We start from the raw sequence: 22,137 nt of genomic DNA, 5'->3' as shown, positions 1-22,137 counted from the left end.
CTATCTCTCTAACCGCACTTTCAGTGTCTCCTTTTCTGGATCTCTCTCTTCTTCTGTTCCCCACTGTCGGGGGTTCCTCAGGGCTCAGTCCTAGGTCCTCTTCTCCCTCTATACTGCCCCCATTGGACAAACCATCAGCAGATTTGGTTTTTAATATCATCTTTATGCTGATGACACCCAGCTGTATACTTCTGCATGTAACATCACCCCTGCCTTAATCCAGAATGCTAGTGACTGTCTCTCTGTTGTCTCTAACATCATGTCTTCTCTCTTCCTGAAACTTAATCTTTCTAAGACCGAACTTCTTGTCTTTCCACCATCCACTAACAGAGCCTTTCCTAACCTCTCCATATCAGTCTGTGGGGTCACCATAACCCCAAAGCAGCAGGCCCGCTGTCTTGGGGTTGTGTTGGACTCTGACCTCTCCTTTGAGCCACACATTCAATCTCTTGCTCGCTCTTGCCGGATGCATCTCAGAAACTTCTCTAGAATCCGACCGTTTCTCACATTTGAAACCTGTAAAATGCTAACTGTTGCTCTGATTCACTCTCGTCTAGACTACTGTAACTCTCTACTAACCGGTCTTCCACTCGCCAAACTCTCTCCTCTCCAATCGATTCTTAATGCAGCAGCCAGGCTCGTTTTTCAGACTAAACGCTACATGGAGGCCTCCAGTTCATGCCAGTCGCTGCACTGGCTGCCAGTCTCCTTTCGAATACAGTTTAAAATAATAACCCTCATCCACAAAGCTCTGTATAATGCTACACCCCCCTACCTCTCTTATCTCAGTCTATCGCCCAACTCGTGCTCTTAGATCCGCCAGTGATCTTAGATTAACCTCTACCCTAGTGCGGACCTCCCGCTCGTGTCTCCAAGACTTCTCTAAAGCTGCACCCATTCTATGGAATGCTCTGCCCCGGACTATCAGAATAACACCTAACCTCCAAAGTTTCAAACGTGCTCTTGCAACCCATTTCTTTAGGCAAGCTTATAACACTCATTAACTGCATGAAGTTTTAACTCTTCTACTAACCCGTCCTGTGTCCTCCTCCTATCTGTTATCCAGCAGGCACCAGACTTCTCTGCGGTCCCATTCACCATGGACCTTGTATATAAGATGACGGCTGATGATTGGTTCAAGCTACAGCAATCCCATTTATTATATTTTGTTCTATTCCCTTAAGAAGAATGGCTTGACCATTATTTTCATTATTCTCATTTCATTATTTCATTATTCTCATTCTTTTACCTCTTGTGTCTCCCCACTCCTCCTCATAAACTGTAAGCTCTTGCGAGCAGGGACCTCACTCCTCTTGTTCCATACGAATGTTTGTGCTCTGTCATGTTTTATTACATTTGTACTTGTCCCCATTGATTTGTAAACTGCTACGGAATATGATGGCGCTATATAAATAAAGATTATTATTATAAATTACACAAAAAATAATTCAAGCTCTCTTGGCTTTGAATTTCAACCCACAAAGTTTCAGCCTCCTCACATTCTTCTGAGACCACTGTCTCATGCACAATTGATTTTAAGTCTCTTCTGACATAAATACATACACCACCCTACACTCTTTTGGAAAGACAGGGCAAATAGGTGGGGATCCTATTTGCCCTGTCTTTCCAAAAGAGTGTAAAACCTTAAATATAATAACACCCCAATTATGTGACACATCGCTACACCAACAACATCTAACTTTGAGAGGGCCCTAGATTTATTAGTGTAGTACATCAGACACAGAAAAGATGAGGCAATGAGGTGAATCAGAACTTACTTTATTGAAGGAATGACAGCAAAAAATCACCCATACAATATTGTTAGGGATGTTTGTCCATAACCTAGTTCTATTTTATGCTAGATATATCCTGCTTCAGCTATTTTGTGAGCTCTCATCATTTTGTATTTGTTTTCCAAATCTTGACATCTTGGCATCTTGTTCATGAAAATATGAAATATAGACGGCAGCTACACTTGAAAATGACCTACTTCAGCTACCCTTCTTGCTTACAAAGCAAAGCCGCCCACCACAGCTTTAAACACATGTTGATTGGAACAACACCTCCACACGCTGTGAGTCTAAGACATACAAGACAATGTTTTAACTAGTTTGATTGACAATTTGAACTTTGATTAAAACTTTCCCTAAGTCAATATGCTAATGTGGATTTGTAACCTCATGTCAGAAACTATAGGGGCTGTACTATTTTAACATCAGATGAGGTGGGGATATGTTAATTTATTAATGTCCTGTGATAATGTCACATCATTATAGATATATACATGCATGTATGAACAAAAATTTAACAGAAAGCTTTTGTTCATGAACATTTTGTGTTTGTGATGACTATCTTGGCTTAAGCCTATAATTAATTAATTAATAATTAATTTCAATCAGTTTGGAACATTAATCCTGTTTTGACAGGCTGCTAGGATGGCTGGGTGAGACCTAGAGGCAGGTGATGCATTGTACTTGGCTTTTTCTTATCTTTGGAAGCTGCTTTATTCAGTTTCATTATTCTACAATAATTTTTCTAGTACAATGCATTATCCATAATTCCCAGAAACGGGGTGTGGACGGGGTGTGGAGCTATGCATTTAGGTAGCTTGGAAGTTACTCCTCTATTTCTGGAGCATGGCTCATAGAAACAACCTTGGGCAAAGCCTGATACCTGTAGATGCTACCCCCGGCATCCATCCCACCTCTAGTTCTATAAGGGTGCTTTCAAATGTTTAGTTTTTACAATGCAGTTTTTGATGTCCAAACCAGGAGTTGTGTTGACTTTAAAAAAAGGAGGAATAGCAGCACTCATATGCTCTCATCCATTATGATCCACACCTGCTTTTGGCTGTAAAAACTGTATCTGAATAATAAACTTGTGAATGAACCATCAGAAAAAGGTGATGATACGGTGAGCCTCTTCCCATTCCCCACAGCTCTCCTCTTCTTTCTTCCACTGCTATGTGTGTGTGCGACTGCATGACATCCTGCCTGCCAGGAGGTAATAGCAGCAAGGCAGCAGAAAGAAATACTTCTGGGGAATGGAAATTACACTGCGAGGAGAGGGGGTCTAACTAAGGGGGAAATTAGAGGAGGCGATGAGTGGACGACGATATGTGGGTGAGATAAGGGGATCACAATATGATGGCTGCACAGTCAATATTAGGGATAATAAGGAGGTCCCCAATATGAAGGAGAGATGGGAGGGTCACAATATGAGGGGGACAACAGTATAAAGGTGGGATTAACGTTAGGGAGAGCTAGGAGGGGCATAGATTGCATTTGATAAAAAGTCCCATAAGTGTGCATTCAATTGTGGTGTTTACATTGAGTTTTAAAACGCAATTCAAAAGCTGTTTTGAGGAGATTTGCAGAGATTTGAGGAAAATTGCACTTTGTTTATGAAAAAGCAAGTAAATGTCATGTTAATATAATACAATTCAACTCAAAACAGCCTTTCCATTGCATTTTAATACACAATGTAAAGGCCGAGCGTGAACGATATTCACAACATGTCACAACACATTGGGGCACATTTACTTACCCGGCCCATTCGCGATCCAGCGGCGCGTTCTCTGCACAGGATTCGGGTCCGGCTGGGATTTAAGATGGTAGTTCCTCCGCCGTCCACCAGGTGGCGCTGCAGCGCCGAAAATAATCTTAACGCCCCGGAATGCACCATCCCATAGAAGGTGAAGGTAAGCGCTCCCCAAGCGACACATTTTCGGTTTTTAAATGCGGCGGTTTTTCCGAATACGTCGGGTTTTCGTTCGGCCACGCCCCCCCGATTTCTGTTGCGCGCATGCCGGCCCCGATGCGCCACAATCCGATCGCGTGCGCCAAAAACCCGGGGCAATTCATGTACAAGCGGCGCAAATCGGAAATATTCGGGTAACACGTCGGGAAAACGCGAATCGGGCCCTTAGTAAATGACCCCCATTGTGTTACTTGCCAAACACAGACATTTTATTTAAAAACATGCTTTTGAGGAGGAAAACTACTGATGGTCTTGAAATACAAATGCAATTCAAGCTTATTGCTTGAACATGTTTTAAAATGCAACTAAACACAAACTAACCAAATACAAACCCAACTAAAAACAACTCAATCCATCAGAATTATTAGCATAATTAAAGAGGACCTGTCACCCTGAAAAAGTGTACTAGGAGCTGCTTACTAAAGTAGTACTTACTAAACTAGTGCTAAAACAAACGCATCAGTGTTATACTGTTAGCGTTATCTTAAACCTCCGATGTACCTTATCTTAAAACGCTAACACCGCTGCGATGTACAGTACTGCATGATAAACGGCACTCACCGCTGCCCTTTGGAGCGAGCAGGGCAGTTTGGGAAAGAGGCAGCGCCTTGAGAGCGGTCCTGCATTAAAATTGTACATCGCAGTGGTGCACTTACTCATAGATCCTGGCGATGTGACTTAGGTAATCTTTTTATATTTTTTATCCATGGCCTCCTTCGTTATAAAATCAACTTTTATAATTATGCTCGTAAACCTGAAGGGCTTTGAGGGGTGTTACCAGAGCCAGTCAGTGCTGTAGGTTCACAGGCTGTTACAACAGGTAGAGTAGGTCTCCCCTCCCCTGCACTTCCTGCTGCTTCTAGATTACACAGGCAGAGGGAGGAGCAGGAGACTGGGTGACACATGTGCTGCTCATTGTAATAGCCTGTGAATCGCCTGTGAATCCTTTTAGACTGATGGAAGCCATGGATAACAAATACAAGAAGATTAGCCCAGTCACGGTGCCTGGTTCTTTAATTAAGTTTCCTTGGTTTATCCATGCATGATTTTAATGGTAGATTCTCTTTAATAATGATTTGGGATGCTTTTTGCATATGTGTTTCAAAATGCAATGCAAATGTGTGAATGTTCATGTAATATTTACATTTAATATTTATTAGTAGGTGGGCGCATGTAATAAATATCGATTCAGGGAAATGTTAACTTTCCAATATACGGTAAACAAAAAATATAAAATTGTTTGCACAATAATGTGTTTTCTCACAGAACTTTCTTTGATTTCTTTGTATTATTTAAACATTTGGTATACTTTAAGTTAGGTTTCTTGCAAATCCTTCATAGTGGGAGAATGCGTAGCTGGACCTTCTTCTATAACTTCCTCTATGTAAAACTGAACGTAGTTCCACATTCTTCTCATTTGCTGGTGCCTAAAATACAGTAGTCAGCAATGAAACCTAATATGTTGTTAAACAGCATATTATTAACAATAATAATAATTTAAGTACTGCAAAATATTATTTAAAGCTTTACTTCATGTCCTCACTGTACATCATCTTTAGAGAAGAGCAAATCGAATTTGCCAAATCAGAATTTCATCCAAACTTCAGCAATGGTATGACCTGCCCCAAATTAAAAAAAGTAAAAGAAAATACATTTGGAAGCGGTCCATAAAGTGCAGATGATCAATCACGTCATAGCTTCTTTTGATGGGGTAAAATCTGGTGACAGGTTCCTTATAACATTTCACATTTGCCTGGGTTGTTTTTAGGGTCAAAATTATTATTTCATTTAAAATATGGAACGTGGCCTGTATTAAATCCCTAACTAATATCTTGCAATTGCCTAGTTTGTTTTGGGGGTCATCATCCAGGTTGTCTCCTTTCAAAAAATATGCATTAAAATGTCTAGCTCAAAAGCAGATTTTTGTTTAAGGCTATATTCACACGGACATATGAAAACGTCCATATCCGTACCGTTTTTTTACGGGTTACATACGGCCACATTCATTTCAATGGACAATACGTCTAACCATTTATATTGCCGGTTTTTACACTGTAGAGTACCGTATACTGGCCGAATAAAAATATAGAGTATGTCCTATTTTCTCCCGTATTTAAGTTCTGTAGGCCCTAGAAGTCTATGGGGACGTATAAAATACGGGTCACATACGTGCTGCATACGGATGAAAAACGTCACGTATACACGGGCTCATACGGCCCGTAAATACGGGACTGGAGAAATCATACGGTCGTGTGAATGTAGCCTAATTCTAATTAGACATGTTTTTGCTTTTAGAAAATATAGTTATGTCCCATTTAAGTTCCAGTGCAGCCTGCATTATACGTAGGGTTTATATTAGGTGTGTTCATTAACTGTATGTAATAAATTTATATGTTTGTATTGTTACATGTATTCATATTTTACAACATAAATCATGGCAATTGTTCATATATGGGGTGAGCTGGTGCCGGAGCTTAGTTTCGTTAGTGTTAAAACCGCGGTATCGCGGTTTTAACACTTTTTAAACTTTATAGCAGAAACTGCTTCGGCGCTGCATGCGTGCGCCTACATAGGAAATGCCGCAGGCGTTGCGCGCGCACGGTCGCGCGCAGAGCCGAAGCAGCTTCTGCTATAAAGTTTAAAAAGTGTTAAAACCGCGATACCGCGGTTTTAACACTAACGAAACTAAGCACCGGCACCAGCTCACCCTGAGCTGGTGCTCGGTGTTTAAAGCTTACACCTACCATTTGAAATGGTAGGTTTTCTTTAATGTAGAGTAGAGATAACAATAGCCTATCTTAAGGATAAGCCAACAGTTCTATAGGAAAAATGTTAACTTTCCAATATACGGTAAACAAAAAATATAAAATTGTTTGCACGATAATGTGTTTTCTCACAGAACTTTCTTTGATTTTTTTGTATTATTTAAACATTTGGTATACTTTAAGTTAGGATTCTTGCAAATCCTTCATAGTGGGAGAATGCGTAGCTAATCACTGAGACCCCCACTAATCAGCAAGTTAAGCCTTTTCCTGTGGACTTGTGTTTGTGGGAAAGCACCTTTAAAACATTCTTCTACTGTACTGTCTGGAACAGCAGGGGGAGCAAGGAGGTGTGGACAGGGCAGGATTATAAGTGAAGCCCCTCCCCGAAATTCTTCCTGTTCAAGGGGACTTTGGAAGGAGGTTACAATGATGTTAATGATGATGATCTTAATTTCCCTTCCTTCTTTCAACAGTATTGGTGTCGCCAACATGAATGAGAGCAGTGGAAGAGCAGGAAGCTATAGCTCTAAAAGTTGCTGTGTTGGTGTAATGGCAGGACACAAACAAGGACATTGAGCCCTGGCACTGAGACCCCCAATCTGTCCCTACCCACTTATTGTGTCCCCCCTAAACAGAGGCCAATAACTGGGTGACATTCCCTCCCTGGGTAAGGTGTGAACAAGTACAGACAAACAAACACAATAGGCGAGGTATACAATCCGAGCTGGTAGCAGCGGGGAATAACAGTAACCAAATCACAATCCAAATAGAGAAGTCGAGACACAGGCAATAGATCAGAAACCAGAACTAGAAAATGCAAGAGAAGCTAGTGAACACAGCAAGAAAGCAGTTTGACCAGCAAGGTCTGATGTGAGCAGGCAGGTATATATGCAGTTCCCAGACACGCCTCCAGCAGCACACTGGAGGAACTGTCAATCAGGCTAGTAATTCTTGCTGGGCAGTGCTGAAATGCAAGGAGCAGGGTGTGGCTTAATAAATCCAAGCCACAGTTCACACACAAATCAACACCACCTATTCGGCCAATTGCAGATAGTGCGACGTTTTGGCACGGACGTTACAGTACCCCCCCCCACACCTTTTATGAGGGGCCACAGGACCCTCACCATTGGGAGGAGGGCAATGGTCCATCTTGAGGGAAAGAGTCTTAGAGCTGGCACATACCTTGTATTCGGCCACAAAATCACAAATTTCCTGTGACCATGAGGGCCACCAATAAGAGCGAGCCACAAGACACTTGGTATCAGCAACACATGAATCCCCTTTAGGACTCTGCGGCGAAGAATTAGGGGTACATATAGAAGGGGTGTCTCTGGGTGCCAGGTCCTGACAGTTAGCAATAAACTTAGCAAGGCCGTTATCAATGGTAGCAAGAATATTATCAGAGCACAAGATTTTTTCAGCGGAATTCTCATAGGTTATGAGCATTATCTCGCATGGGCTCATGCACTGGATGAGATAAGCTTAAATCCCCTTCCTTGGGGCACTTAGTTCCTGGAGAAATATCAGTCTCACAGTTGAGAGGCCTGTGTGGGGTTAATGACACTGCAGACTCTTTGTCCATAAATTTAGTGGTAGAAACAAGAAGTTAAGTACAATGAGAGGAACACTTTAGCGCCCATTCAACAAACTTCCCAGAACTCCAATCTAAAACAGGGTTATGCAGTGCTAGGAACACCCAAAATGACATCAGAGGACAAATTATTCAAAACAAAAAACTCCATATGCTCAGTGTGAACTGAGTCAACCTACACAGAAATATGAGGAGTCTTGAAATAAACTTTTCCCCTCCTTAAAGAGGCAGAATCCGCTCCTATAATCTGCTATGGCGGATCCATTTTAACCAACTTCAGATCTAAGGCTGAAACAAATGTAAAATCAACAAAATTAGTAACAGGGCCTGTGCAGACACGGACTTATCTTTAGCATTCAAGGTGACTGTCAAAAGAATCTTATGATCAGACCCATAGGGTACCTGGGTGTCTGGGTGGCCTCCGTGATTACCACTCAGACACAGCAGATTTTCTGTCGATGTCCTGGGTGTGGTAGAACGATTCCGTAGAAAATGACCGAAGAACCACGAGGAGTCGCCCCGTTCTGGAGGCGCTGTCACACTCAGAGAATAGACTGGGATGGTGTATCCATAAAACCAGTTTTAATAAAAAGTAAAAGGTAAAACACTACGCGTTTCGGCCCCGGGCTGGAGCCTTCGTCAGGTGGAAAATTACATACAATTCTGTGGGTGTATTGCACATTTTTATACATAAAAAACTCGGATATGACGTGTCAAGAGTATTAATAAAGATACATTGTGAGCAAAAAAAGAAAGAAAAAGGGAAGAGCAGTGTAATATATGTATTATTCTTGCTATATAAATACTCAGGGTATTGACAACCTAAAACTCAATGATTTATGAGTCTTTACGGGAGGATAGAGAACACGGGGATTTTTCTTTTCAGCGGAGACCTTGTGCAGAGGAAATTGTTGATAGTTACTAGGCAACATATTGACACATTGTGTCAGTGTGTGGAGTGAGTTGCTAGGTGACCCAGAGGGGTCACGTGTAGTACCAGTTCAGCGGAGAGAGATTGTGAAAGGGATGCATTATGAGATATGAAGCAATCCAGGGAGGAGACTGCGGGTGAGTGTCAAAGAAGTAGCTGTCTGTTTTGTTAACCCATTATGTGTAGGTGTGGGAAGGAACACATACACACACACATATACATATAAATATATACACATGTATACACACACACATACACATACAAAATTGGTTGTCACTAGCAGAGGTGGTAGATGAATGCATTCTGATTGAAAAACAGAATATATGTAGTTAATTCAATAGTAAGAGGAGTAATTGTAATTTTTCTTTTGTTTTTATACATGTTCTATGATTTCATTGAGACCATCAGGTTGAAGGCATTTCAGCTTGTAAATCCAAAAAGATTCTCTTTTATTTCAGTATATGTATATGTGTGTGTGTATGTGTATATGTATATGTGTGTGTGTGTATGAGTATATGTATATGTGTGTGTGTATGAGTATATGTATATGTGTGTGTGTGTATGTGTTCCTTCCCACACCTACACATAATGGGTTAACAAAACAGACAGCTACTTCTTTGACACTCACCTGTAGTCTCCTCCTGGATTGCTTCATATCTCATAATGGCATCCCTTTCACAATCTCTCTCCGCTGAACTCATACTACACGTGACCCCTCTGGGTCACCTAGCAACTCACTCCACACACTGACACAATGGGGCAGATTTATCAAGCTGTCTGAAAGTCAGAATATTTCTAGTTGCCCATGGCAACCAATCACAGCTCATCTTTGATTTTACCAGTGCTCATGAATATTTTAAAAGGGAGCTGTGATTGGTTGCCATGGGCAACTAGAAATTTTCTGACTTTCAGACAGCTTGATAAATCTGCCCCAATGTGTCAATATGTTGCCTAGTAACTATCAACAAATTCCTCTGCACAAGGTCTCCGCTGAAAAGAAAAATCCCCGTGTTCTCTATCCTCCTGTAAAGACTCATAAATCATTGAGTTTTAGGTTGTCAATACCCTGAGTATTTATATACATATATACATATATTACACTGCTCTTCCTTTTTTTTTCTTTCTTTTTTTGCTCACAATGTATCTTTATTAATACTCTTGAAACTTCATATCCGATCCACGTCATAAATGTCGTAGAGTTTTTTATGTATAAAAATGTGCAATACACCCACAGAATTGTATGTAATTTTCCACCTGACGAAGGCTCCAGCCCGGGGCCGAAACGCGTAGTGTTTTACCTTTTACTTTTTATTAAAACTGGTTTTATGGATACACCATCCCAGTCTATTCTCTGAGTGTAGAAAGAGGTATCCCAGCACTCACGGCAGATTTCTATGCAATCACTTTATTAGCATAAGTCATAGACAGAACGCGTTTTGGCTTACAAAGCCTTTATCAACTGCTAAATGTACATGCTACAGACTTTATTTATATAATGTGAATAGGTCCCTTGTTGTTGACGTCACATCCTCGGTAAATCCAGATCGAGGTGTGACAACGTCAGGAGGCGGTACCTCAACACATCGTTCATTTCGCCAAACGTTTCTATGGGTGGGAAAACAAAGTAATAAAGAGAAATAATAATAAAAGGAAACAGCTCGTCTATAAGTCTAAACAGAGTCATAACCTCGTAACATTGAAATCGCGGTTTAACCCCTGGGGTTCCAAAGTGTTCAACGTATAAATCCAAAACGCTTCTCTGCGTAACAGGAGTTGTTTCACACTACCTCCTCGTCTCGGCTGCTCAATCTTTTCAATAACCATAAATTTAAGTTGTGCAATGGTATGCTCACATTTCTGAAAGTGTGAAGGAATAGGTTGAAATATATCTTTGCATCGGATTGTGGACTTATGCTTATCGATGCGTTCAGAGATACGCTGCATCGTCTCTCCAATGTAAAAATAACCACAGGGGCATCTGATTAGGTAAACCACATTGGTGGAATTACATGTGAAGAAACCTTTTACTTTAAATGGATGACCTGACCGGGGATGATAAAATGTGTCACCTCTCATTATGTTGGAAATGTCCCATTCTTTCTGGAAGCCAGAAAGGTTTGCCGTGGCACCCTTGATGTGCTACCAATGTCTGCTTTAACTAATTTCATACGCAAATTGGGCGCTTTCTTATTACAGATCAATGGAGGGTTTTTAAATTCTTCTATATCTGGAAATGAAGTTCCCAAGAGTTTCCAATGTTTCCTGACAATCGTGTCAACTCTCCATCCTCTCAATCTGCCGTGAGTGCTGGGATACCTCTTTCTACGTTATCTGGCGGATTCCTCGCCTGTCCTCGTGCACCACAACCAACGCGGCGTGCCGTCCTACCTGTATGTTGTATTCTCTGAGTGTGACAGCGCCTCCAGAATGGGGCGACTCCTCTTGGTTCTTCAGCACACAGCCAAGTCCGTCAACTCTGGTTTGCCCGGACCTGAGTCCCGTCGGCAGCAGTCCCTCCATTTATTTTACGCTCTATCTTTCACTGAACCAGGTGAGAGACATTCTATTGTATATTTTTTCCTTATCAAACAATACACTTGAATCCTTTGCGCTTTCTGTCTCCCCCTCCTATTGGCCACGTTGATGCATACCTGTGGATCCCCACATTAACGCATCTAACACCAGCCCTCCATTTGTAGAAAATGACCGGACTTTCCACAGTAGAGACACAAAGTGTTCTTCAAACGATGTTCCCTCCTTGCTTTGGCATCCATGAATCCCAGTTCCATTGGCTCATCTGGTTCAATAGTCATGGGTTTGACAGTTTTTTGCAAGGTTTCTTTAGATAAAGCAGGAGAGCGGAGGAAGGCAGAGAGGGAGAAACAGGAAAAGCAGACTCACGTTCACGTTTACGTTCTCTATGACATCTGTCTACTCTGACCGCCAAAGACATGGCCTGTTCTAAGGTCTTAGGCTCAGGATGTCCCATTAACAGATTTTTAATAGTATTAGGTAAGCCCAATCTAAACTGGTATGTTAAGGCTCTATCATTCCAACTTCTTGGAATTGACAATCTCCTGAACTCAGAGCAATAATCTTCAATGTTTTCCCTGGCGCAAAGCAGTTAACTGACCTTCAGCAAAACTGGTTTTGTCTGATTCCTCATATAAAGACCCCAAGGCTGAAAAGAAAAGGTCTACTGAGGACATTTCTGAAGCATCAGGGGCTAAAGAAAATGCCCATTCCTGAGGGCTTCCACGCCCTCTGGGCATCATTATCAAAAGACTGGGGCCTAAGACGAAAATACAAGTTACAACTCTCCCTGAAGGAAAAATAAAGTTTCCTATCACCACTAAAGAGATCAGGCAGCTTGACTTCAGGTTCACACTTCAACAAACCTGAGGTAGCAGGGGGGCACTGTTCCTGCAACTGAACCCGCAAGGCTTAAGCCATGTATCCTTTTGCTAATAGCCTCCATAATACTGGCCCAGTAAGGATATAATTAGGGCTGGTCAAAATGTAATGGCTGGACACAAACAATGACAGTGAGCCCTGGCACTGAGACTCCCAATCTGTCCCTACCGAGGGTCCCCCCTAAACAGAGGCCAATAACTTGGCGATGTTCCCTCCCTGGGTAAGGTGTGAACAAGTAACAATACAGACAAACAAACACAATAGGCGAGATATACAATCCGAGTCGGCAGCAGCGGGGAATAACAATAACCAAATCACAATCCAAATAGAGAGTCAATAGAGAACTAGAGAATGCAAGAGAAGCTAGTGAACACAGCAAGATAGCAGTTTGTCCAGCAAGGTCTGATGTGAATAGGCCGGTATAGGCCAGTATATATGCAGTTCCCAGACACGCCTCCAGCAGCACATTGGAGGTACTGTCAAGCAGGCTAGTAACCGTTGCTGGGCAGTGCGGAAATGCAAGGAGCAGGGTGTGGCTGCTCCAGCCACAGTTCACACACAAATCAACGCCACCTATTCTGCCAAATGCGGATAGTGTGACGTTTTGGCGCGGACGTTACAGTCGGCACTTTATGATAAACAAGTTGGTTTTTGGCTGTATTTTTGGAACTATGAGGTTCCTGGTAACAGTTTTATAAGGTTTAGTAGTATTATTTATTATAAGAGTAGTGTGAAGGAAACCGCGATATTCCGGACCCCTGAAGGTCACTCAGTTATCCTTTTACAGACACTCCCAGAACACACGGGTTCTGAGAGGCGCAGGAAGTGATTTAAAGTTGTCCACACAACTTCCATCCGGCACAACCCTAAATCAAATCCCTGAATGGCTAAAAGATCCCTCTCACTAGCCGCAGTGAGACAGAATATTATCAGCCTTATGCTGCCACCAGTTCTCCTTTAATATAAGCCCGGTCCGTAACGGGATTATATAGGGTGAGGAACCAACCTGGTAGCATGTATATAAGCGAGAAACCCGGACGTAAGATTTGTGATCGAGATAAAAGAGCAACACAGATTAGATTTTATATTTAATTGCCTTAAAGGCACACTAGACAATAAAGTACACACAATAGATATATACAGTAATCAGAGCACAAATTACATGGGTAGCACTACAAGTCTAAGCAGTTCGGTGAGTTAGTTACCTTGTGTGTAGCCTAATGGGGATGGATAGTCCACACTTTTAAATCCTCCCGGCGCTTGGTTGATGTTAAAGTTTCCCCCAGGTGAAAAGACAAAGACCCCTTCAGTGGTGCCTGATTATATCAGGTGTGGACACACCTCTGTCCACCCTAAGGAGGGGTCAATGGTCACTCCTACCTGGTATTACATCCAGAGCCCTGGAGAAGCCACAGCTACCCCATGGGAAGGTCCTGGGGTCATGGTTCCGGGTGAATCCCAGGATCGCATTGATACCAAACCTAACCTAGTTGCTATGGTCCTATCCAGAGATATTGATATCTCTGGAACTGAGTATCCTAGAGCTACGAACCATGAATTGTTATGAATTCCTGAGATTACCCAATCCAAAAATGTATTTGGTGTTCTGGTGAGACGGACCATAACTTCATAACTGTCTCTATTCAACCTGGTGATTTGAGAGTTTTAATGGCTCTTTGTTTGAGACTTGAAAGGCGAGGGGGGGTGATGCCTGGAGTCGGTTTGTCTGTATAGGTTTTGAAGCATGGCCACATGCTGGTTCTGTCAACAATCTGGTTCAATTAGGTTAATTTATGGTGGTGAATTACCAGCAGGCCTCCCCTTCCCCTGGTCACATTATCACAAGTAGTATAGGGTTAACCTATGAGGAAGATTTATCATATGCAGGCAGTCCTGTGCCGATGTATGATTGCGGCCACGCCCCCCCCTTGTTGCACCAGACAAATCAAGAGGCTTATGCCCCCTCCACTGTCTGCCGTACTTCTCTTCTCCCCCCTCCAGGCGCACATGGCATAAAGGTGTCGTACTCCCTATTTTAATTGCTAATTCTTGCGAATTTGTTTTTATTTCACTGCTTGTATGGCAGAAAACTATGCCAGAATCCCCCCCCCCCCCCCACATATCATTTTTAGCCACCCAACATCCAGCAACGTAATAAGACAAAACAAAACACTCAAAATGTACTTATTGATTCACCTATAAGTACCCTAGTAACCAGTGGCTCCAATTGCTCTGTCCTGGAGCTGTTTTGTTTTAATTAATGTTTTTATTAAACACATTGCACAAGAAATTTACATTACTTATTTTAGCAAAGCAATGTACATTTTTACATAAAGAACCAGACTTTACACAAAGTTCCCATAAAGAGCCGCCTCTTCACTTTACACATTGTTTTATACATTGTTTGTCCCTGTGCTGCCAATCTGCAGTACCCACGGTTCAATTAAATGACATAGGCAGAAAAGAGTTCGTCAGCATCCTTATGATGGGTGGGTTGAACATACTTAAACAAAACATAAGAAAAATGGTTTACATTTGGGGTGAGGGAAAACAGGGTGATGGGAAAAAGGGGGAGGGGGTAAAGGGAAGTTGGGTTATCATTCCTGACTTTCTCTGTTATATGTTAGACTGCTATAGCAGGAGATCTAGGAGAACCGGATATATATGTTTGCCAGGGGGCCCATGTTTTAAAAAATTTGTCTCTATTGTGTCTCTCCCAGATTTCATAAACTTTAGCCTTTCATTGGGAGATAGCAGGTGGGTCCTCTTTTTTTCCAGATGGTTGGAACTATTAGTTTGGAAGCTGTCAGAAGGTAGGACATAGGTCATATTTGCACCAGACATAATCACGGTGCGTTCTCCCTAGAAGAACTGAGCATAGTGACCAGGGAATTTTAGTGGAGTAAATCCTATTAGTTGTGTGTATTACTTTCTCCCAATATGTTTTAAATTTGGGGCAATCTCACCAGATGTGGCTCATGCTACCAACCTCCATTTAACATCTCCAACAGGTATTGGGTACTGTCGGGTATCTTTTATGAAGCCATTCAGGTGTCTTATACCATGTTGAGGTAATCTTATATGCATTTTCTTTCATTCTTATACCAATTGAGAGACCGCTAGAAAGGCCTAATATGGATTTGCAGTCCTTCTCTATCAACTGTTCTCCTATTTCTAGTTCCCATTGCTGCAAGAAATATGGTTTAGGCTCATTATCGAGCATGATAATCTCTGAGTACGCTCTTGAGAGGGGTTTTCTCTTCAGTGGTGGCCATCTTAGAACTGTTAATTGCCTATGACTATACTCTGTTGGCAGCCATAAAGGCGGGTTGAGGATAATAGTTGTTGTCCTGTATTTTTTGTTGTAGTTTAGCAGCTGAGCACCCTTGGAGATTCTTGACAGATGTCTGGAACAAGAGCTGGCAAGAGGTGATACTTCACTAATTCCAGATTTCTGCTAACATAATTCTTGGAGTGGGAAATTGTTCTGGTTTATTATGGTCCAGTTAAAACTTATTTGATCCAGACGATTGTAGAAAAATAATTATGAAAAGTGTTGCAATGTCTCTGATACCAGCTTTTTGGAGTTTAAAGGGTAAATGAGGGAGAGCGAGGGGGGCATAAATCTGCATTTTGTTATGCTCAGAACTGACAGGCAAATGATGTTAATCCCTTAATGACCGCCGTATTGGCTTTTTACGGCGGTCATTAAGGGTACTTCTTCTGACGCGTATGCCTTTCTACGGCGGTGCGTCAGAAGAAGATTGCGGGACACCGGGTCTCGCTGGTGCCGGTGTCGGGCTGTGATATCACAGCCCAGACCCGGCACTAACACCCGGGATCAGAAAAACTCAGATCCCGGGTGTTTAACCCCTTACACACTGCGGTCAAGCATGACCGCGGCGTGCAAGTGTGTCCCCCGTGGATCGGACCCCCCCCCCGGTGTGCGTTTCATCATTTCATTTATTCTGAAAATGTCAGTTTTGGCCTAAATGAATGTATTTTCCCAAAAATGAAGCCATTCAGGTCCATATTTTTTAACCCATGTGAAACACTTAAAGGGTTAATAGACTTAATAGAAGTTGTTTTACATATGTTGAGGGGTGAACTTTCTATAGTGGGGTAACTTATGGGGTTTTACTACTATTTAGGCCTCTCAAAGTCACTTGAAAGCTGAGTTGTCCCTCAAAATGTGAGTTTTGGCAATTTTCATGAAAATAAGAAAAATCGCACCTAAAGTTCTGTGCCTCATAACATCCTAGAAAAATGACCGGAAGCATAAAATATCATCCCAACATAAAGCAGATATTCTGTAAATGTTAATTATCAAACTTTTTGGGTAGTTTTACATCTTGTCTGGAAACCAGAACATTTCAAACTTGGAAAATGAAGAATTTTTACAAACTTTTGCCAAATTTTCACTTTTTTTCAGAATGAAACGCAAAACTTATCACTTAAATTTTATAACTAACATGAAGTACAGTGTGTCACGAGAAAACATTCTCAAAATCACCAGGATATGTTAAAGCGTTCCGAAGTTATAGCCAATTATCGTGAGACATGTCAGATTTGAAAAATCGAGTCTGGTCATTGAGCTGAAAACTAGTGTCGGTGATAAGGGGTTAATGACCCTGTAAGTGTAGAGAAATAAGAATTTCTCCATATTGAGCTGCTTGGAATGCTTGGAGGAGACAGGCCGGTTGACCTTGGAAAAAGGTGTGTGTGTGGGAGGAGGGGGGCAACGCTGCATCCAATGTTTTAGCTCAAGGATTTTGCTTGTGATGCAAGAATGCAGTTTTCCCTGTGTACTCCACGAACAGACCAACACTTCATTTAAGTGTACCTGACTTCTGTATGAGACTTAGAGTCTGGCCAGTACTTTATAGGTAGCACAGAATGCTGGGCTAGACATAGTGAACACATATCCCATATGTCTAGATGAGATAAAGTGGAGACATAAGCAGTTAGGGCGGACTATAGACAGACTGACGTACATTGGGACTGATAAGACTGTGACAGGGGGAACAGAGACCAGGATCAGTAGTTTCACAGACCACTGACAAAGTGAGACTGACAACACTTCCAGAAGTACCAGCCGATAGACCCAAGTGGGTGTGTTTCAACTGCAGGGAGGAATATCGATGGAGGAGGCCACAGCTCCCAATGAGCCTGAAGCCGAAGCTATAGAGTTTAGAACTTTTTCCAGTTCTTTGTCTGTAAAAGGTTCTAATAATTTTTGGCCTTGCTTGGACTTTATTGGGGGGAGCTTACATTCGTCTAAAAATTTGTTCAGTTTATCTAACTATGCTTGGGAGTGAATTGGATCAGCTTGGATCGGGTCTGGTAAGTTGTAAAGGCTCTTATAAAATGTGTGGAATGCCTCAGCTATCTTGTCTGTCTGGTCTACCTCATGACCTGCTTCAGATTTGATAATGTGGATATAGGATTTTTCTTTTTGTCTACGTACCATTGCCCCTGTCGCTGTGTGCATATTGTTTTTATCTCGCTAACTGGTAAGATTTAGCTATTCTTACATTCAGGACATCTTTAACTTTATTGCGGAGGTGTGTCAACTCCAATCAGATATTCTTATATCTTATAGCAATCATATTGCTGGATATCGTCATCCCATCCACAGTAAGAAGGAGAAAAAGAATAATACTTTGTTTTCTGTCTTATCAGTAAAATACCTCATGGAGAATACCATTTAAGTATTCCCCTGGGGCCGTAATTTTATTAATATGATCACTCTTTATCTCTACTTACCCTTACGATGTGTTATGTCTGTCATCTTTGCGTCAGTGAAACGCATAAAGGCTCCTCCTTCATTCCTTGGAATGCTACAGCCCACTATCGGGTTGATGTGCTTCCGGTCTTACACACCGGAGCTGATTCTCTGTGCGTTGTTGCACTCAGCTGGCTGTACTCTGTCACAGTAGTAGAAGGTATTTAAAGAGCACCTGTCACCTCAGTTTTCGGCACCAGGAGCTGCTTACTAAAGTAAGCAGCTCCTAGTGCTTGAACAAATGCCACAGTGTTACCTCCGGTAACGGTATCAAACACTGCGGCGGAGTACAATGTAATCATCGGACAGCTCGCAAAGCTGTCCGATGTATTCATGAGGGGGCGGTCCGAGGCGCTGCCTCTTCCCCGGACCGCCCCGCTCACTCCATAGGCCGGCAGTGACTGCCATGCGTTAGGCGGCAGTCACCGCCCCTAGCCACTCCCCAACCCCGCCCCCTCATGGCCGGCAGTGACTGCCGTGCGTTAGGCGGCAGTCACCGCCCCTAGCCACTCCCCAACCCCGCCCCCTCATGGCCGGCAGTGACTGCCCTGCGTTAGGTGGCAGTCACCGCCCCTAGCCACTCCCCAACCCCGCCCCCTCATGACAATTACACTGCACCCCGCCACAGTGTTAGATAGCGTTACCGGAGGTTTCTGGTAACGCTATCACTCTAACACTGGGGCGTTTGATCAAGCACTAGGAGCTGCTTACTTTAGTAAGCAGCTCCTAGTGCCGATAAATTGGGTGACAGGTCCTCTTTAAGGACAGCGTGATCAACACGCTGGTGGTCCACTGATGAAGCCCAGTTGGTGGGGCAATCTCACTCTCCCCTTCCTGGATCATTGTTCAGGTAATGTAATTATTCACCATGCGCTGACTTCTGTTTGTATTTGTAGGCACTGAGTTTGATCATCTATACCTGGGTTGATACAGCAGGCACTTGCCTATTATCGTTGGTTTCTATATCCTGTATACCCATTGTACACCTGTATGACACATGTGCCTACATTTAATATACATGCATAATACTGTGTTTTGGATTTGTATACCTTTTTGGGGGGATTTTGTTTGGTGTGTAACCCTTTCTTTGGGTTTTTAAATGTTTTTAGTCCATTTATTTACTCAGTAAAAATTAATTTCCCTTTACATCTGCTTTCTCTTGTTTTGACATTGTATAGCATGCTTTCAGATGTGGGAAAGCAAATATTTTGTCACCCCACCAATCAATTGTAATAATCTGCTCTGAATGACGCAGACGCAATGCCCTGGCGTGTGCCCATACAGCAGGTTACCACCACATATGGTGTACTCAGGAGAAATTGGGTATCAAAACTTTGTGGAGTGTTTTGGTATTTTATCCACTGAGAATTTGTAAATTTTTTGAAAAACACATTCATTTCGCCAAAAAAATTAAAATTTCAAAATTGCACATGATTTAGTTTTATTCCCTGTAAAACAATTAAAGGATTAACAAACTTCATGAAAGTTGTTTTACATATGATTAGAGGTGTAGTTTCTATAATGGGGTAATTTATCGGGTTTTACTTTTATTTAGGCGTCTTAAACTGACTTGAAGTCTGAACAGGTCCCGCAATTGCATGATTTTGTGTTTTTTATGAAAATGTGAAAAATCACACGTTCAAAGCCAAAAAACATGTCCACATAAACCAGAAATTTGTTTAATGTTAGTTATCAAGTTTTTGCTGTTATGACTTTTATGAAAATGTAAAAATTTTCACCAAATATGAGTTTTTTCATAAATAAACGCAAAACATACCAGCAAAATTGTCCAGCTAACATGAAGTAGAAAGTGTCACGAGAAAACCGTTTCAAAATCGCTTAGATGGGGGGGGGAGGTGGGGGCTTGTCCTCATTAGGCTCTGGCTCCGTTGCACGGTGGTCAATAGCAGCACACAGGATACAGCCTAAGGGCAGAAAACTCCCCCGATTCCTCCTAACATCACAGAGAGATCGTGGGAATGGCTAAAGGGAGAAGAAAGAAGAGCCCACTGAAGTTAACTAAGTTTTTTACGGTGACTGAGAACACAACCTGAAGAGGACCTTCTGCTGTCGGAGCCACTGCTATCTATGGTCTCTTCAATTAGCAGTCCGCAATCAGCGAAACATGAATCAGTACTGGATATGGAGGTGCCTAACACTCCAACTCTGCCACTCAAAGCTACTCCGCAGCAAGAACCAGTATATATCTCACAGCAACTGGGGAATCCTCAAACACTAGTATAACTCCTCTGCAGCTTGCTCCTCGTGGGGAGTCATGTCAAGCAGCTCTTACCATGCAATCAATGAAGCTCTGTTTGCAGACCTGCAAGTAAATATCACTAAGGAGTTGCACCGTTCCATACAATCCCTTAAGTCTGAAGTTAATTCTCTGCACCTCTCATATTGAGACTAAGGTTGCAGAGCTAACTACTGCCCATAATGATGTAGTGGAAGTGACCACCTCAATAGCTGATATTGAAGACCGGTTTCGCCGGAATAACTTGCGGTTCAGGGGCATACCTGAGGCAGTCAAGACCAAGGATCTGGTGAGCTTCCTTACTGATTACTTTGCAAGTTTACTCCCTGATGCTAATCAACTGGACCTTACGATTGATAGGGCGCATAGGTTTCCTAAGCCAAAACATGTAATTGTGCACGTTAAAGAGAAAATAGCGATGGCGGCAAGGAATACACCAACTCTTCCGCCTTGTTATGTGGACTTATCGGTTTATACAGATTTGTCGGCAACACTGGCTAGAAGAAGAGCATTCTCGAGTTGCATGAATGCTTTACATGCTCATAATATACCATACCGCTGGGGGTTTCCAGTAAAACTGATCATCTCACGAAACGGCTCTAAAGTGGTTGTTAACTCTCCCGAAGAAGGAATTCGTTTTATGCAACCAGCGGGACTTAACTATTATGGATAGCACCGCCTCAGCAAATAAACGCTCACCTATTGTTGTTGTTATTTTCGTTTATGTTTCATAGTTGCCTCGCTTAGGCTATTATGTTATGCTTAGTTTACCGCTTTTATTGGACACATCCTCTAATATTATCATTAGACTTGGCCTGAGACCGTGGCTTAAAATTAAGTGGGGGGCTCTAGTCCAGGAGGTTTTTCTTAGTTTTAGCATACATAAGCTAACATTTAATATTACTTAAAAATGGTATTTAAAATACTATTGATTAATTTCAAAAGGCTTAATTCTCCCTGCAAAAGGTCTTCCGTGTGTAGAGAAACTCATAAAGCTCGAGCGGACATTATATGTTTGCAGGAAACAAGACTGAACCTTACAGATAGATTAAAAATTTAAAAAATTCAGTTTATTTTTCACGCACATGCTACGGACAAGAGATGTGGAGTCTCCATTGCCGTTCTGGATACACTATCCTTTGTTAAAGGACACCTGTCATCAGGTCTGTGTCACTAGTCCTGTCACCTCTACCTGTTGGAGCAGCTCACAAGGATCCCATCCCAGCCTTTATCTAGTTATTTCATACATTAATCATTGTAAAATCATCTTTTCTTTATTATGTAAATGAGGCTGGTCACATGGTCAGAGGCAGTGATGTCACCACCGTTCCCCCTCCCCTCTCCTCCCCCTGCTCATGTCTGTGTGTAATGTATAGTAAAGCATTGCTAGTGTGTGCGCTGTTTCTGCTGACATGCTGCATCCTCCTAATATACAGTTGAGAGACACAGACATCAGCTACACATGAATCTGACATGTTCTGCTGTAACATGGCTGCCTGGAGCTGCTGTATCTCTCCTATACACAAACACATACACACACAGGCTGCAGGGGGTGTGGCCAGCAGCACCAGGAAGCACATCATTATACAGCCTCACATCATTATACAGGCTGTCAGTCATGCACTGGGGGTGTGG

General features: G+C 42.3%; 1 protein-coding gene across 1 annotated transcript in view; it reads right to left on the bottom strand.

The window, feature by feature from the left end:
- Positions 1–1,801: 1,801 nt before the first annotated feature.
- LOC140066215 (phospholipid-transporting ATPase IK-like) overlaps positions 1,802–22,137 on the bottom strand; it is a 1,118,040-nt gene continuing 1,097,704 nt past the window's right edge. Inside the window, exon 29 of the mRNA XM_072113746.1 lies at positions 1,802–5,186. Coding sequence (XP_071969847.1) covers positions 5,070–5,186 — 117 coding nt within the window. The 3' untranslated portion in view covers positions 1,802–5,069. The remainder of the gene's footprint in view (positions 5,187–22,137) is intronic.

The sequence above is a fragment of the Engystomops pustulosus genome, chromosome 1 (genome assembly GCF_040894005.1).
Source record: "Engystomops pustulosus chromosome 1, aEngPut4.maternal, whole genome shotgun sequence".
In the NCBI taxonomy this organism is placed as follows: Eukaryota; Metazoa; Chordata; class Amphibia; order Anura; family Leptodactylidae; genus Engystomops; species Engystomops pustulosus.
Note: the sequence above shows the minus strand (reverse complement) of the source record. Positions and strands in the feature narration are given on the sequence as shown.